General features: G+C 58.4%; 1 protein-coding gene across 4 annotated transcripts in view; it reads left to right on the forward strand.

Moving 5' to 3' along the window:
• RARA (retinoic acid receptor alpha) overlaps positions 1–12,119 on the forward strand; it is a 43,433-nt gene extending 31,314 nt beyond the window's left edge. For all 4 annotated transcript variants that reach the window (XM_018065032.1, XM_018065031.1, XM_018065033.1 and 1 more), the window contains 7 exons: positions 3,486–3,634; positions 4,975–5,116; positions 7,023–7,183; positions 7,472–7,648; positions 8,862–9,066; positions 9,821–9,979; positions 10,555–12,119. In XM_018065032.1, the coding sequence (XP_017920521.1) occupies positions 3,486–3,634; positions 4,975–5,116; positions 7,023–7,183; positions 7,472–7,648; positions 8,862–9,066; positions 9,821–9,979; positions 10,555–10,772 (1,211 nt within the window). In that variant the 3' untranslated portion in view covers positions 10,773–12,119. The remainder of the gene's footprint in view (positions 1–3,485; positions 3,635–4,974; positions 5,117–7,022; positions 7,184–7,471; positions 7,649–8,861; positions 9,067–9,820; positions 9,980–10,554) is intronic.

A 15,835-nucleotide genomic window follows, 5' to 3' on the forward strand; every position in this document is an offset into this window, starting at 1 on the left:
CTCTGTGGTCGGAGTGTGGGTGTGTGGCAGTGGGCTCAGCCCCCAAGGCTGGGTAGGCTGGGAGGGGGCCTCTGGGGGTGGTTGTGGGGCACAGGAAGGACCTAGAGGCTGGGGGTGGTGACCTGAGCGAGTCTAGAGCACATGGGGTCATTACCCAACCCACCAGTGTGTCCTTTGATGACAGGAGCCCTCGGGGCCCTGTCCACCAAATTCTGCATTCCCTCCTGCCATCTCCACCGACGGTGGGAAGAGACAGCAGGTGGGCTGTGGGAGGAGACCTTCCGACCCTTCAGGACCCTGGGGACCTTGCCTCCCTCGCCAGAGCCCCCAATTTGGGGCGCCAGAGGATAAGGGGTACAGAGGAAGTGGGTCTCCATCTGTCCCCCACCAATCTCGCCGCTCATGCCTCCGCCCGCTCCCAGACGTCCAAGAATGTGAAGCACGTGGATGCCCTTAGTGGGGGGAGGGGGAGAGATGGTTATCGGCGGCCGCTGGGTAGGGGCCTTCTTCCGCCCCGGCCGCAGCGCTGCACCCAGAGCCACCCCCACCCTCCTCCGGGGTGGAGGCAGGGCGGGACCCAGCGCCCGGCGCCCCCTCCTCGGCCCTCCCCGGGGGCTGCGAGGGGAGCTGCAGAGGACCGGGCGCCAGCTGGATTGGGAGGGGAGCCGCTGGCCGGGGGCCCGGCTGATTTCCTGCTGATCTCCTCCAGGAAACCGGCCCCTTGTGCGCCTGCGAGCGGCTCTGGGGCGCGGGGGACTCCGGAGCGCTCTGCGCCTCCTGCCCGGCCGCAGCCCGGCGGGGCCGGGGGCGGGGCAGCCCGGCAGCACGGGCGGGAGGGGACGCCTGGCTTCCTGGGCCGGTGCCAGCCCCCCGCCAGGCGCTGGAACTTTGAGCCCGAGAAGGCGTGGTGCTTCTCCCGTGCAGTCCTTCTGCGGGAAGAGGAGAGGTCTATGTGCTGGGGCCTCTGGGGAGGGGCCAGGTCGTGGCAGTCGTTACTGCCCCAGGTGTGCAGAGTTCAGGCTAACTTTTGCAGAAGGTAGGAGGATCCCAGAGTGTCCCTTGTTCCTCTGAGGCTGCTGGCTGCACTCTGGGGAGGTGGGGACTGGGCCGGGGCTCTGGGTTCAAAGGGCACAGTGGGAAACCTCAGAGCTGTTACCTGGGTGACAGGTGGGGGTGTGCTGGGGGTGGGGGCGTGCAGAGCAGAGTTCCGGCCCCAGAGGCAGCCGGCTGCTATGGGGTGGGCCGAAAGGAGGCCTCACTGAAACCAAACTGTACCCCCACCTTGGGTCATCTTGCCCCCACCCCCCATCCTGCCAAAAAGCACAGTTTAAAAAAGCACATTTTCCAGTTTCATAAACAGCCTTTGGACTTGGCCTTAGCTCCAAATTTCTACAAGCCTTTGGCCCTCCAGTCAGTCCCTGGCCTCAGAGCTGTCTGTCCTTCACCCGGGCACCCCCACCCCTGTGCGTCCATGCCCCTCCCCTCTCTCGAGCCCACTCTGAACTCAGAGCTCCCTCTGTCCTTTCTCCCCCTGCCTTCTGGTCCATTGGAGAGGTTTGAGACTTGGGGGAGGTGGGCCCAGGGCAAAGACTGGATAGGAGCGGATGGGAGGGGGGTAGGTCAGTGCCTCCAGCCTCTGCTTATTGGGTCCCCTGCTTGTTGGAACGCTGACGGATTCTAGGCCACGGTCCCCCCCACATCCCCTTGTCCTTGACAACCCCACCCCCCACTAGTCTGGATTGTCTATTGTTACTCTTTTTACGTCTTGGAAAAAGTTAGCACAACAAAGGGCTCCTTTGTCGCTCACCCCTCTGCCTCCTGGCCTCACCCAGGCCCCCCAACCCTGCTCCCCCACAGCAGCTGTTCTCAGGCCTCTCGCCTGTCTGATTTGCTTGTCTGGCCTCCGGGAGAGTGAGGTGGGGGAAAACCAGGCCAGGACAGTTCGATTTGGGGTGAGGAGCAGAGTAGTGGGGGAGGGTCAGCAGAGGCTGGATCTCTGGGGGTTTTCTGTGAGCATCCACTGACCCTTTGCTGCAGGCTGCTCTCCGGGCAGGGACAGGGACGCAGGGCCATAGCAGTGCTGGTCAGCGGGCTGACCAGGGAAGTGGTGCCCGGGCCCAACTAAGAGCCAGGAAAGCCTTGCCAAGGTTGTTGGCCTGGTTCCCTGTCATCGGCCGCCTGGCAGTCTCTGGTTGTGTCTGCAGGTAAGGGGGGAGGGTGGTAGCCTGCAGCTTGCCAGCCCCCCATCTGAGTGCTGCTTTTCTCTGTGCTTGGATTTTGGGGCCACATGAGCCACTGTGAGATGCTATGAGGTGCTTGGGCTGGAACTCTGGGCCCTGCTGAATCCCAGAACCTCGTGTGCTGGGGTTTGGGGTGAGGCTAGGTAGGAGTCTGGGGTGTGGGAGGAGGTAAGGATCTATCTACTCAGGGAGGCATCCTTGGCCCTGGACCAGTGGACTTGGCAAAGGCCTCAGGAGGCTGCCACTGGCCCCTTGGGAATCTGGGGGTGGCCGGGTCACAGTTCCCATCCAGTACAGTGCACCCGGAGCTGCCCTTACTTGAGGCACAGACAGCCCCCACCTAGCCCAGCCCTGTTCTGCCTGGGTGATGGGCATGGGGCCAGGCACTGGGGAGGATTCCGCTAGTGGGGGCTGCCCCTGCTGGCGGGGTCACCCTCCTGGCTGCCCTCTTGGAGCTGAATAACAAGAGGGGAGGGGGACAGTAACCCGGACATACTATGGACTCTATGGCCAGACAGACAGAGCATTGATGGGAACAGACCCCCTTTGTCATGCTTTCCCCCCAGCCAGGGTGCACTCAGAGCCATGGGCTTCCGGGGCCCACAGGGACTCTTCCCCCTCTCTACGGGGTCCCCCTGCTTCTCTGAGGGAGTCCCTGCCTGCTGTGCCCCAGTGTTCCTGACTCTGCACCAGGCCTTGGATCCCTGGCCAGGGGATCGCTTGGGCGGAGGAGGGGCTGTCGCTGCTGGTAGTGGGGGTGGAGAGGGGAGCGGAAGCAGAGGGGTAGGGGAGTGGCCAACTTTGAATATCCTGTTGACCCCAGTTTCCTCTGCCCCCAGCTTCTGTCCTGGCCCCTCCCTCCTTCAGGCCTTAACCCCTTCCTCACCTGGGGGAGGTGGGACTGGGTGTGGGGGGGTGGCCAGGGCTGTGGACCCAGGCTGACACCTACACCTGGCACCCACCCAGTATAGTCACATCCACCTACTAATCTGATGGTTTATTATGTGATGTTTCTGGTGTTGAAGGTGGGGTCCTGGGAAAGTAGGCAGGACTGATGGGATGCTGGAGGCATCATTGGCAGTCTGACTGGGGGGAGTGCCAACTTTCCCAAGACTGCCCCTGCCCCAGATTGACATCTGGCAGCCCTGGGGCAGCTGGGAGAGGCTCCTGGACGAGACCTGGAGGCCAGGTGTGCGCCGTGCTGAGGGTGGTGGCCTGGTTCTCTAACCGCCCTTCTCTTTCTAGCCATCGAGACCCAGAGCAGCAGTTCCGAAGAGATCGTGCCCAGCCCCCCCTCGCCGCCTCCTCTCCCCCGCATCTACAAGCCTTGCTTTGTCTGTCAAGACAAATCCTCAGGCTACCACTATGGGGTCAGCGCCTGTGAGGGTTGCAAGGTGAGTCCAGGGGGTCGTGGGGAAGGACAGTCCTGATTAGATAAGTGGGATGTTCCCATTGCCGGGTCTGGGGACTGTACTGGTAGTGGTGAATGTGGGGGTGTCCCTAAAGCTGCTGCTCTAACTTCTGTGCGGAAGGTGGCAGCAGCCTTGGAGTAGAGGAAGCCTTCAGCAGGACCTCCTTACCATAGATGAGCAGGGGTCTCCCAAACCAGAGGTCCTCCTCCAGCCCTGACTCTGCCCCCAGCATCTCCATCCTCCAGCTGGCAGGGCTCACACCCGCTCTGCTCCCGCTGCCCGCGTTGCCATGGTGAACTGGCTGCCGACTGGCTCTTGGCTGGGGACCCAGGAGGCCTGCCCCTGGTGGCCTGCCCGCACCTCACCATGGCAGCCTGGCAGGAGGCTGTCAGGAGCAGGCGCCTTGCCTTGGCCTCTCCTTCAGGTGCCCGGGCTGGGGCTCCCCAGCGTCTGGCCGGATTTCCATGTGCCCACGTTAGGCTCCAGGGTGCAGACGCGACTGCCACCTTTCCGGAAGCTGTGGGCATGACCTTCCCGCTTCCTCTCCCCAGGGCTTGAGTCTCTGTATACCTGTTTCTTCCCCAGGGATTGGGGATCAGAAGCTGCACAGCTTTGGGGCTTGGGGCCCTACGGCTCCCCCTCAGTGTGGAGTGGCCACTAGGTGTAGGGCAGAGGTCAAGGGCAAAAAGCACAAGGCCTTGGACTCTCTGTGTCTGTCTGTTCTGTCCAGACCAGCTGTTCGTGGTCTGCCCTGGTCAGGCGTCTGTCCATCTCTCTGTTAGCCCACATGGGCAGCCTCTGACCAACCTAGTCACCCTGTGATCTGTGCTCATCTGCCTGGTTAGTGAACATGCGTATTGCTGCCTTGCCCGTGAGCACTCATGTCTCCACCTGTCAGGCCAGGCCAGCCTATGTGTGTATCTCTCTGGCCCCTCCTGCTTGTCTTCTTTTCTTGCACTCCGAGCCCAGGGCTGTGGGTTCTAGAGCTCTGTCTCTCTCCCATCTAGCCCCGTCTGCCCCTTTTCCTGACCCACCAGCAGCCTGCGGTCCCCTTCCCCAGGGTGAGGAAGCCAGGGCTATGTGCGCAGGGTGGGGGAAGCCCCCTCCCCATCCCAGTGTGGAGGCAGCAGATGCTCAGATTCTTCCCGGGGTATCCTTGTAGGTGTACCCTTCTCCCCGTCTTATCTGGCTTTCTCGGGTAGGGGATGGCCAAAGGCTTGGGGACAGTAGTCGCCTGACCCTCAGCCCTCAAACTGAGGCTATAGGCCAGCACTGCTCGACTGTGGGTGTGGCTGACCTGACTCCCTGCTCTCTATACCCAGGGCTTCTTCCGCCGCAGCATCCAGAAGAACATGGTGTACACGTGTCACCGGGACAAGAACTGCATCATCAACAAGGTGACCCGGAACCGTTGCCAGTACTGTCGGCTGCAGAAGTGCTTCGAAGTGGGCATGTCCAAGGAGTGTGAGTGCCACTGACGGGGCTGTGCCGCGCACCGGGCAGGGTGTGAGCTCCTGGCCCCTAAAGCCAGAGGAGCAGGGGCATGTGGATGAACGTGTGGGTGTAAATGGACCTTACCGTGATGCGGTGCCTTGGCTCATGGTTGAGGACAGTTCATGTATAGCTGCACGGACCTGTCTGTCTCACCATCTGTGTGTCCATGGGCGGACAGCCCTTCCTGTTCGTGTGAGGCGGGCTGTGTGGGCTTGCTCACGTGTGTGCACGTGTCTGCCCCTGCCAGCTTGCTTCCAGGCTCTGACTGGCTTTGGGGCTGGGCTCGGAAGCATCCCGGAGTCCCCCCACCCCGATCGTGCATCTGAGGACAGGGGTGCTGCTGGGTATTTGTGTGCATGTGTTAGGGTTGCTGCAGGCACCGGGATCTAAGAGCCTTTGTCTCGTGGAGCCTGGGACCTGGAGTTGGAGGAGCGAATTGGGACTTCTCTAGTCCCAGAGGAATGGGGGTTTCCAGTTTGGGCTCAGCTGAGGCCCGATGGAGGGAAAGAAGGAGGGCTGGACAGGGAGACCCTCTTGTGTTGAATCATGGGTGTTGCCTTGGTGACCGGTGATTGATGATGTCAGAGATAAATGACGCTGACAGACGCCTCCTTGTCTGCGTGGCCGTTGCCATGGAGCCCGAGCCTTGGGGGAAGGGGTGGGGGAGGGGGCTGCAGGACCCTCTAGCCCTTTGTGGGCAGGGCAGTGGAAGAAGGAAGTGGGGAGGGGACATGGTTGGGGGACAGGAGTAGAGGGACCCTGAAGTACCCGGCCACCTCCTGCCTCAGGAGGAAAGGGCTGTGTTGTTCTGCAGCGTAGGAAGTGGTGGCTCCACGCTGCAGAGCGGGAGACAACTTGGGACCTGCAGACCTGGGACCCTTCTCTGCAGGCCCAGCACCTCCTCCTCCTCTGCTTCTGCCACCTTCGGATGCCAGAGCTTTTCATGGCAGGGGGACCAGGGTGGGGCCCCCTCTCCCTCCCACTGCCAACTCCCCCTTCCCCTCCCTCCACCTCCTCCCTGGCTGCTCTGTGCCCCGGAGCTGAGCAGCTGCCATTTCAATAGAATTAAAGCTTCCGAATGATAAACGTCTTGTCACAGCTGCAATTTTCTCTTCCCAAATTATCCCCCCTCTCTCTCTCTCCCGCTCCCTTCTCTCCCTTGCACTTTATTGAATTTGCAGAATCGACATGAGTGATCTCCAAATTATGCCAGCTCCCCCCCCACCCTGCTACCCCCTCCCTGGGTCCCCCACCCCCCACCCTCTCTTCCTCCAGCGTCAGCAGCCGCCACCACTGGCCCCGTGAGTGATTGTGTGTCTGGGATAATCGGCTGGTAACGACCCCATCGCTTCTTTAAAGCCGAGTGGTGTGTGCGGCTCAGCGCCCCCGGCGATTTGTCAGCTCCCCCGGCTAATGGGCCGAGAGAGTCTCCCACCTGGCCCCCTACTCTCAGGCTGGGGAGCCCTACTCCGTGTCTGCCCGCCCAGGGAGCTGCTCTGAGCCCATCCCGAGCACTGCCAGGAGGGCCGGGGGCAGGGAGGCTGGGAGCACAGACCTGGGACACCTGCACACGGGCTTTCACCCTGGAGAGTGAGCTGGAGCAGATGCCCGGAGAGCGAGCTGGTCTGGGGCACGCATGCTGTGGTCACAGGCCCTGGGGCAGGCCTCAGCGTGAGGGCCGGGTGGGCACCGCAGCGGGGGGCCAAGGGGCCGGCTGTGTGGATGTCCCGCCTGCCTGTGCACTCAACGTGTGTGCACTTCTGTGCAATGACAGCTCTTAGTCTGGTGGGAGGAGCTTGGGCTGGGGTTGGACGGCTGGGGGGATGGACCACTGACCCCACCTGCCCTCTCACTGTGCGGCCTGGGCCCTCCACAGCCGTGAGAAATGACCGGAACAAGAAGAAGAAGGAGGTGCCCAAGCCCGAGTGCTCCGAGAGCTACACGTTGACACCAGAGGTGGGGGAGCTCATCGAGAAGGTGCGCAAAGCGCATCAGGAGACCTTCCCTGCGCTCTGCCAACTGGGCAAATACACTACGGTATGGCCCACTCCCCGCCAGCCTCATACCCCTCCAGCTGTCAGGCCTGCCCCTCCCCCAGCTGGGCAAATACACTTCGGTACAGCCCCCCAGGGGCACACCTGCTTCCTCCAGGCCCGCCCCTCCACAGCCCTGCTTGGGCTGCCTTGCCTGCCCCTTCCCCGCCTCTCAGGAAGTGAAGGCCAGTAGAGGGCAGGCCTGTGGGGCGGGGCAGGTAGAGCCAGGCCCAGAAGGGTGCCACCAGGGGAAGGCCCTCACTTTCCTCCCCCCGCCCCCCCATCCGCCCAGAACAACAGCTCAGAACAGCGTGTCTCCCTGGACATTGACCTCTGGGACAAGTTCAGTGAACTCTCCACCAAGTGCATCATTAAGACTGTGGAGTTCGCCAAGCAACTGCCCGGCTTCACCACCCTCACCATTGCGGACCAGATCACCCTCCTCAAGGCTGCCTGCCTGGACATCCTGGTGAGGGTCTGCACCTTGCCCACCTAGGCACTGCCCCCTGTGTTCTTGGAGGATGTCCTGCCGCTCAGATAAGCACCTTCCTAAAAATCCGTCTGGAGTCAACCTGTCCAAAGGCCCACCCACCCAAACAGCCACCTTTGCTCTCCCCCGCATGTCTACCTGTCTGCTTAGCCACCCAGCACCCAGGTGTGCACCATTCACCTGTACTCTCATTCATCCAGCCTCAGCCCATCTTTGATTCAGTGCTTCCGTCCAGCCACCCATCTTCCCATCTATTTAGTCTAATAAAGGTTCACCTGGGACCCTGTGTGGCCAGGCCTTGAACTGGGTGTCAGAACAGAGGTGAACACACCACTGTCCCCTCTCGAGAATCTTCCATTGGTGGAGGCAACAGATAGGTAAACAGAGGTTGCAAAACTGTGATAAGTGCTGGCTGCAGATGGGGGAAGGCTGTCCCCTCCCTGCAGGACAGAGAGCCGCACTGCTGGACCCTAGGGAAGAGCCCCAGAGGAGGTAGCCTCTAGAGGTGTGTAGAGCGGTATGTGGAAGGCCTGCTGGTGTGGGACCAGTGGGATTCAGGGGCCTGCAGGGCATTTGGTGGGGCCAGAGGGTAGGCTGGACTTGAGGCAGGATGGGGGCGGATGAGACTGTCAAATCCAAGGCTGGAGGGAGGCTTGTCCTCTCTTGTCTTCCTCAGCCCTCCTGTTCCCTCTTGGCGACCTCCAAGGTCGGGAACCTGGGGTGTGACCAGGCTGCTGCTCCTGGTGGAAGGGAGATGCAAGAGGCAGGGTCAGGGTTTGAGAGAGCTGAAGATGAGGTACATTTACTGAGCTCTTGTTCTGTACCCAGCCCTGGGAACCATAGACCAAAATCCCCTTTGGTTTGGGCCTTCCTGGAAATGTTTTGTCTCCCTCTTAATTCTCTGTGTGGAGGCAGGATGCTGTAGATTTGCACTGTCTAATACAGTAGCCGCTGGTCATGTATGGCTGTTTTAAATTGAAATTAATTAAAATTAAATTCAGTTTCTCAGTTGCACTCAGCATGTCTCAAGTGCCCAGCGGTCACCAGTGTGACTGGTGGCTACTGTGTTGCACAGAAGGTTCTGTAGAACCGCAGTGGTCTGGCTGCTGGCCAGGTGGTCCTGGGGGGGGATGCTGGTGCCGGAAGTGCTGGCGGATGTGAGTTCCTGAACTCGAGAACCCTCTGCACCCAGATCCTGCGGATCTGCACGCGGTACACGCCCGAGCAGGACACGATGACCTTCTCGGACGGGCTGACCCTGAACCGGACCCAGATGCACAACGCCGGCTTTGGCCCACTCACGGACCTGGTCTTCGCCTTCGCCAACCAGCTGCTGCCCCTGGAGATGGATGACGCTGAGACTGGGTTGCTCAGCGCCATCTGCCTCATCTGTGGAGGTGGGCAGGGGCCCTGGGTCTGGGGGCCAGGCTCAGGGGTGGTGGTGTGGTTTGCAGAGCCTCTCCCAGGGAGAAGCTGGGGGATCATTTGATCAGAAAGGCACCTGTCAGACAGGAAACTGAGTCCCAGTGGAGTAGGGTCTGGTCTGTGGCCACAGGGCAAGGGAACAGTGATGGAGACCTGAGCTCTGGTTCCCTATTTCCAGGCAGCGCTCCTTACAGGGGGCTTAAGAGTGAGGACTTGGAGGTCAGACCACCCAGATTCAAATCCTGGCCAACATGTGACCTTCAGCAGGGTCGTTGAACTTCTCTGAGCCTCCATTTCTGTAAAATGGGGGCAGTAATGGTCTCCACTTCATAAAGTTGATGGGAGGATTAGGAGGTAATAAATAAGGCACAGTGTGCCCAGAGTAAGACCCAGGAAATGTTGGCTGCTGTTACTATTTTATTGACATGAGTGCTGCCATGTTGGGCTGGTGTCCAGAATAACCAGCAGGAGTGGGAGACCTGCCTCTACTTAAGATGGCACTGCCTGTGTTTAGGGGTGTGGGCTCTCAGGGTGAGCTTTGGGACACCCTTGTCCCCAGCCCCTCTTCGCTCACATTTGAGGGCCTCTTAGGGCCTCTGTGTGTGGGGAGGCGTGGGGAGCAACGATACTCTGCCTGTGGCCTGGACAGGGGCGCCCCCTGGTGGTCACGAAGGGGCCCGCAGCTGTGTTCCTCACTGGACTGAGCGGGCTTCTCTGCTTCTTCAGACCGGCAGGACCTGGAGCAGCCAGACAGGGTGGACATGCTGCAGGAGCCGCTGCTTGAGGCACTGAAGGTCTATGTGCGGAAACGGAGGCCCAGCCGCCCACACATGTTCCCCAAGATGCTGATGAAGATCACAGACCTCCGGAGCATCAGTGCTAAGGGTGAGGCTCTCTCCCTGTGTGTCTGCCATCCATGTCCAGAGTCAGGCCTCCTGCATCTGAGCCAGTACCCCACATCTTTGTGCCCATGTGATGCCCCACTCACCTGGACCCCACTGTGCCCAGGTGACCTCCCTGCCTGTGAGCCCCAAGGTGGCAGTGTCATCTTGGCATGCTAGTTTAGGGCATGGCTCTGGAACCAGACCATTGTGTGTCCTTGAGCGGGTCATACGACGGCTCTGAGCCTCAGTTACCCATCTGCCGAGCAGGGATAACATTTACAGAGTTGTCTTGAGGTGTCAGTAGGAGAGTCAGCAGCACGTAGGAAGGGCCTGGCATCAAGCCCAGTGACCCCAGAGCCAGAGTTGGGAGCCACTTTGCCCTGCTGCCCTTCAGCTGTGGGGGCTGAGGAGAGCTGGCTTAGGTCAGAAAACTGAGCGCAGGGTTCGGTGTGTGGCGGGAGCTGATACTGGTACTGTGGATCCTCCTACCCCTTACATGCTCCCTCCTTGGGCCAGGCTTGCATGCAGGGCTAGAGGAGCAGGGTGGGCTCACTGACCTGTTCTCCACTCCTGCAGGGGCTGAGCGAGTGATCACGCTGAAGATGGAGATTCCGGGCTCCATGCCACCTCTCATCCAGGAAATGCTGGAGAACTCAGAGGGTCTGGACACTCTGAGCGGACAAGCGGGGAGTGGGGGGCGGGATGGGGGCGGCCTGGCTGCCCCGCCCGGCAGCTGTAGCCCCAGCCTCAGCCCCAGCTCAAACAGAAGCAGCCCGGCCACCCACTCCCCGTGACTGCCCTTGCCCGGTGGACACAGCCCTCACCCCGTGCCCTGGCTTTTCTCTGCCTTTCTACCAACCATGCAACCCCCGCCAGCCCTGCGCCCCACCTGTCCTCCCTTGCCCGGGGGACTGGAGGGAGGAGGTGGCGGCGACTCTTCAGACAGAGACCCGGGCCTGCGTTGGACTGCCCGCTCCTGGAGCCTGGGCTGACGTCAGGGGCGTGGCCGTGGACTGAGTGAGGACCCCTGGTCCCAGGCCTTGGGATGGGGCCTGGGGGCTTCGTGTTCATCAAGACACCCTTCTGCCCACCTCGCCACATCTTCATCACCAGCAAATGCCAGGACCTGGCTCCCCCATCCTCAGAACTCTCAAGCCATTGCCCCCCGGTTGGGGAACCCCCCTGCCTCGGTTGGTGACAGAGGGGGTGGGCCAGGGGTGGGGGAATCCCCTGTACATACTTTGCCATACCAACCCCCAGGTATTAATTCTCGCTGGTTCTGTTTTTATTTTAATTTTTTTTTCTGGTTTTGATTTTTTTAAATAAGAATTTTCATTTTAAGCACATTTATACTGAAGTGTGCTGTGTATTGGGGGGAGCTGGATTCAGAGCTGGAGGGGGGTGGTGGGCCCTGGGGGAGGGGAGTGATTTGAAAGGGGCTTCCCCTCTCTCTCCAAGTCCCTGTGCCCCCCAAGGCCCCCTCCCCAGCCATTTCCTCCTCAGTTTTCTCTTTAAAACTGTGAAGTACTAACTTTCCAAGGCCTGCCCTCTCCTCTCTCTCTGCCTAACCACTGGGCAAGGACAGTTTCCCGGCAACCCCTGGAAGGAGTGGCCCACCCCCGAGATGGGGCTGGGGGCAGAGCACCGGGGCCTCAGGACCTCCAGGCATGTGTCTCTCTGCCCTGTGTCCTCGGCGTAGCTGCTTCCCCATCAGAGCCCACGTCACCGAAGCCCTCCAGTGCTCCCCTCCCCGTGAAGGGGCTGGCCAGGGGGTCCAAGCTCCCCTGCCCTCCAGCCTCATGGCCACCAGCACCGCCCACAGGGCCCCCAGACACACACACACACACGCACACACACACAGTGGACAGACAGGCCGACAGACACTGGGGCCTGAGTTCCTCCATTTCCCTGGCCTGCCCCCCACCCCACACCCGTGCCCCCTCCTTGCCCCGCAGGACGGGCCTACAGGGGGTCCCCTCACTTCACCCCTGCTCCCCTGGGGCTGGGGGAGCTGGCTCTGCCCTGCCCTCCTTGCCCCGGGGTTGGGGGTCTCATCCCCCCCAGAGCCCGCTGGTGCACCTGTTACTGTTGGACTTGCCACTGAGATCTACTGGATAAAGAATAAAGTTATATTTATTCTACACATGCCTCAGAGCCTCGCTGCCTCGCCGCCTTCTTTCGGTGTCCGGGCAGGGACTGGGGCCCAAGCTGCCTTTGGGACCTGCCTTGCTGTGCTCAGAGCTCTGGAAACACTGGAAGGAGACAGGCCTGCCCTTAGGAAGCCCTTGGTCTGTGGGTCTCAGCCTGTCAGGGACCCATGTAGAGAGGCGGGAGGGGGAGGGAGAGAGACCGCCTCCGCCTTCAGGGAGTCCCCAGCCCGAGAGAGAAAGCCACCTCAGCTCTCTGAGAGTCTCTAGCCCTTGGGAAGCTGGAGCTTGAGTCAGAGTCATTTAGTGGCAGAGTTCTATCTTTAGTGACCGCCGATGACCTTCACAGCAAGAGTGGCAGTTGGCCCGGGGGGCTTGAGTCAGGGGCTTGCTCATTGCAATCTAAGAAGACGTTAGGATTGGGATGGAACCTGGGAGGCCGGCCCACTTGTTCTTCCACCTCCAGGAAGAACTGTCCCTGTCTCACCCCTAACGTCATCCCTGTGGGCAGGAGGTACAGGGGACAGGCAGGTGGCAGGGCACCTGGATGCTCCTGATTGAGAGGATGGAGCGACAGGCCTTGGGCGTCCTTAGAAACCAGTTTTAACTCCCTCACACTAGACATCGAGGTCCAGAGAGGGCAGTGCCCTTGCCCAGGGTCACCTGACAAGCAAGTGGCAGATCAGGGAATGGCAGTAAGGGATCCTGTCACCTCAGGCCAATAGATGGGGAAAAAAGTGGAGACTGGCAGGTTTGATTTTATTGGGCTCCAAAATCACTCTGGACAGTGACTGCAGCCATGAAATGAAAAGACACTCGCTCTTTGGAAGAAAAGTATGACAAACCTAGACAGTGTATTGAAAAGCAGAGACATCACTTTGTGGACAAAGGTCTGTGTAGTCAAAGCTATGGTTTTGCCAGGAGTCATGCACAGACCTGAGACTTGAGGCCGTAAAGAAGGCTGAATACCGAAGAACTGATGCTGTGGTGCTGGAGAAGATTCTTAAGAGTCCCTTGGACTCAGAGATCAAACCAATAAATCCTTAAGGAAATCAATTCTGAATATTAATTGGAAGGACTGATGCTGAAGCTGAAGCTCCACTACTTTGGCCACCTGATGCAAAGAGCCAACTCAGTGGAAAAAACCCTGATGCTGGGAAAGATTGAAGACAGGAGAAGTGGGCAACAGAAGATGAGATGGTTGGATGGCATCGCCAACTCAATGGACATGAATCTGAGCAAACTTGGAGATAGTGAGGGACAGGGAAGCCTGGCATGCTGTAGTCCATGGGGTCACAGAGTCAGACACAACTTAACAACAGTGTGGGCTCCCACCTCTCAGCCAGAGCTCTTTCCTGGATCTCTGAAGCCCGTGAAGAAGTGTCAAGCACTGAGGCCTGGGGGAGGTCTAGGGAGTTGGCAGTAGAGGCTGTGTTTGGGGAAGGTTAGCAGGCGCCCCTGCAGGATGAGATTCCTGTGTGGGAAGTCTCTTCTGTGGGGATCCACCTGCCATTTCTACTTCAGCCACCAGGTGGTGCCAGCTTCTCACTTATGTCACAGTCTCGCCTCGGTTGGAGTGGGACAGAGGTTCTCTTCCTCTAGCAAATATTTTCTAACATTTCCCATTAGGTTTCTTTATGAACTAGACAGAAATTTAATATAACATATCAAACACATGCGTTAAAAAATCACCATGCTGTCACACTGTCCTGTAAAGGAAAGCTCCTGGAGTTGGTGATGGACAGGGAAGCCTGGTGTGCTGCAGTCCACGGGGTTGCAAAGTTGGACATGACTGAGCAACCGAACTGAACTGACCTGAACCGTGAATTTCAATATGTCAACGCACGGGCACGATCACCAGACAATAGGACATAGTCCTACATTTGTTTATTTTTAACAAATATTTGGATCTAAAAGAAGAAGGTCAGAAGTTATCCTGTACAGGAAGCCCAGGAAAGTTAAAGAATATGGGTGTATGTTGAAATAAAAACAGATAATGAATAATACAACCATGTGAAAAAAAAAACCCGAACTAAACCCCCAATATTTTGTACGTAAAACAGAGTCAAGTTTTGGGCTCAGGTAATTATAAAGAGGTTTTTCACTATGTAAACGTCAGTGGGACATTCTAAAGGTGTGTGTGACAATTCTTTATTGTGGGGGGACACTGGCATTCCTAGCCCCTGCTCACCAAATGCCAGAAGGATCCCCCTCCTTGTGATGACTAAGTCAGTGACCCCCAAACATACAGAATGCCCACCTTGGGATAGTAACTTTGCTGCTGGGAACCTCTGGGGTCTGAGGACGCTCTGGATGGTTCACAGTGCACCATCAGAGAGCAGTTTTCATCCATGGCACAAGGGACATTTTGCACTGGGAATTATTTGTCGTGAGGGGCCATCAATGTCTCCAGACATTGCCGAATGTCCCCTCGGGGACAAAATCGCCCCCAGTTGAGAACCAGTGCTGTGGAGTTTGGTCATCAACGGCTGACGTGTGCTAGGGGAACACAAGACTCAGACATTTAACCAGGCCTGGAGCAGGCCTTAGACACCTTCCTGAAAGAGGTACCCCCGCCGCCCACCTAAATCTGTAAGGGGACGAGTTAGCTAGGTGGAATGCAGAGGTAATAAAAAGCTTCTGGGCTCAGACATTATCCCCAGCTCTGTGTTTTAACCATTTTGGGCTTTGGTTGAAGCAGTAAAAGAGGTGAGGCTGATAAAAAGGAACGCATTTGAATCAGGTCTAATGAGGTGGATGAACCTAGAGCCTATTATACACAGAGAAGAGAAAAACAAATATCATATATTAACACATATATATGGAATCTAGGAGGATGGTACCAATGAAATTATTTACAGGGCAGCAATGGAAACACAGAGGACAGACTTGCAGACACAACTGAGGGGAAGAGGAAGGAGAGGGCGGGATGTATGGAGAGAGTGACGTGGAAACTTAATTACCGATGTAAACCAGAGAGCCAATGGGAGTTTGCTATATGACTCAGGGAACTCAAACCCAGCTCTGTAACAACCTAGAGGGGTGGGATGGGGAGGAAGGTGGGAAGGAGGTTCAGGAGGGATAGGATACGTGTATACCTATGGCTGATTCATGCTGATGTTTGGCAGAAATCAATGCCATCCTGTAAAGCGATTATCCTTCCATTAAAAAAATAAAAAGAGATGAGGGTGTAGAGGCTGGGACAGAATCAGGACAAGGCTAGCTCAGGTGTGGGACTGGATCCTGAGGGCCCCAGCAGTGAAGGGTCTGAAGCTGGTGAGAGAAGTGTTTGGATTAGAATCACAGGGGCCAGAGCAGAGGCTGAGGGAGGGCATACACCAAGCCATCGGTGATGGCTGCTCCTGGGCAGCTTCTCAACAGGTGACGAGGGGAGAAAATGCTTAGGTGGAGAAACGGGAGGATCAGATGTTTGACAGGATGCGGAAGGCGGGCAGAGACAGGCTATGGCAACAGCGGATGGAGGTGGCCCGGGTGGCCGGGGGCCCCAGCAACTGAGGCGAGAGCTAAGGAAGTTGAGATGCCATCTGAGTTACTGGTGACCCCCTCTGCCCCCCTCATTCCACTCCTGCCACACCAGTCTCTTCTTGGGCCTCCAACACTTTCAGCTTATTCCTGCCTCAGGACCTTTGCTCTTGCCATTTCCTCCAATGTGAGTGCTCTCCCTGGAGAGACTTCCAGCTAGAGGGTTG

The sequence above is a fragment of the Capra hircus genome, chromosome 19 (genome assembly GCF_001704415.2).
Source record: "Capra hircus breed San Clemente chromosome 19, ASM170441v1, whole genome shotgun sequence".
Taxonomy (NCBI): Eukaryota; Metazoa; Chordata; class Mammalia; order Artiodactyla; family Bovidae; genus Capra; species Capra hircus.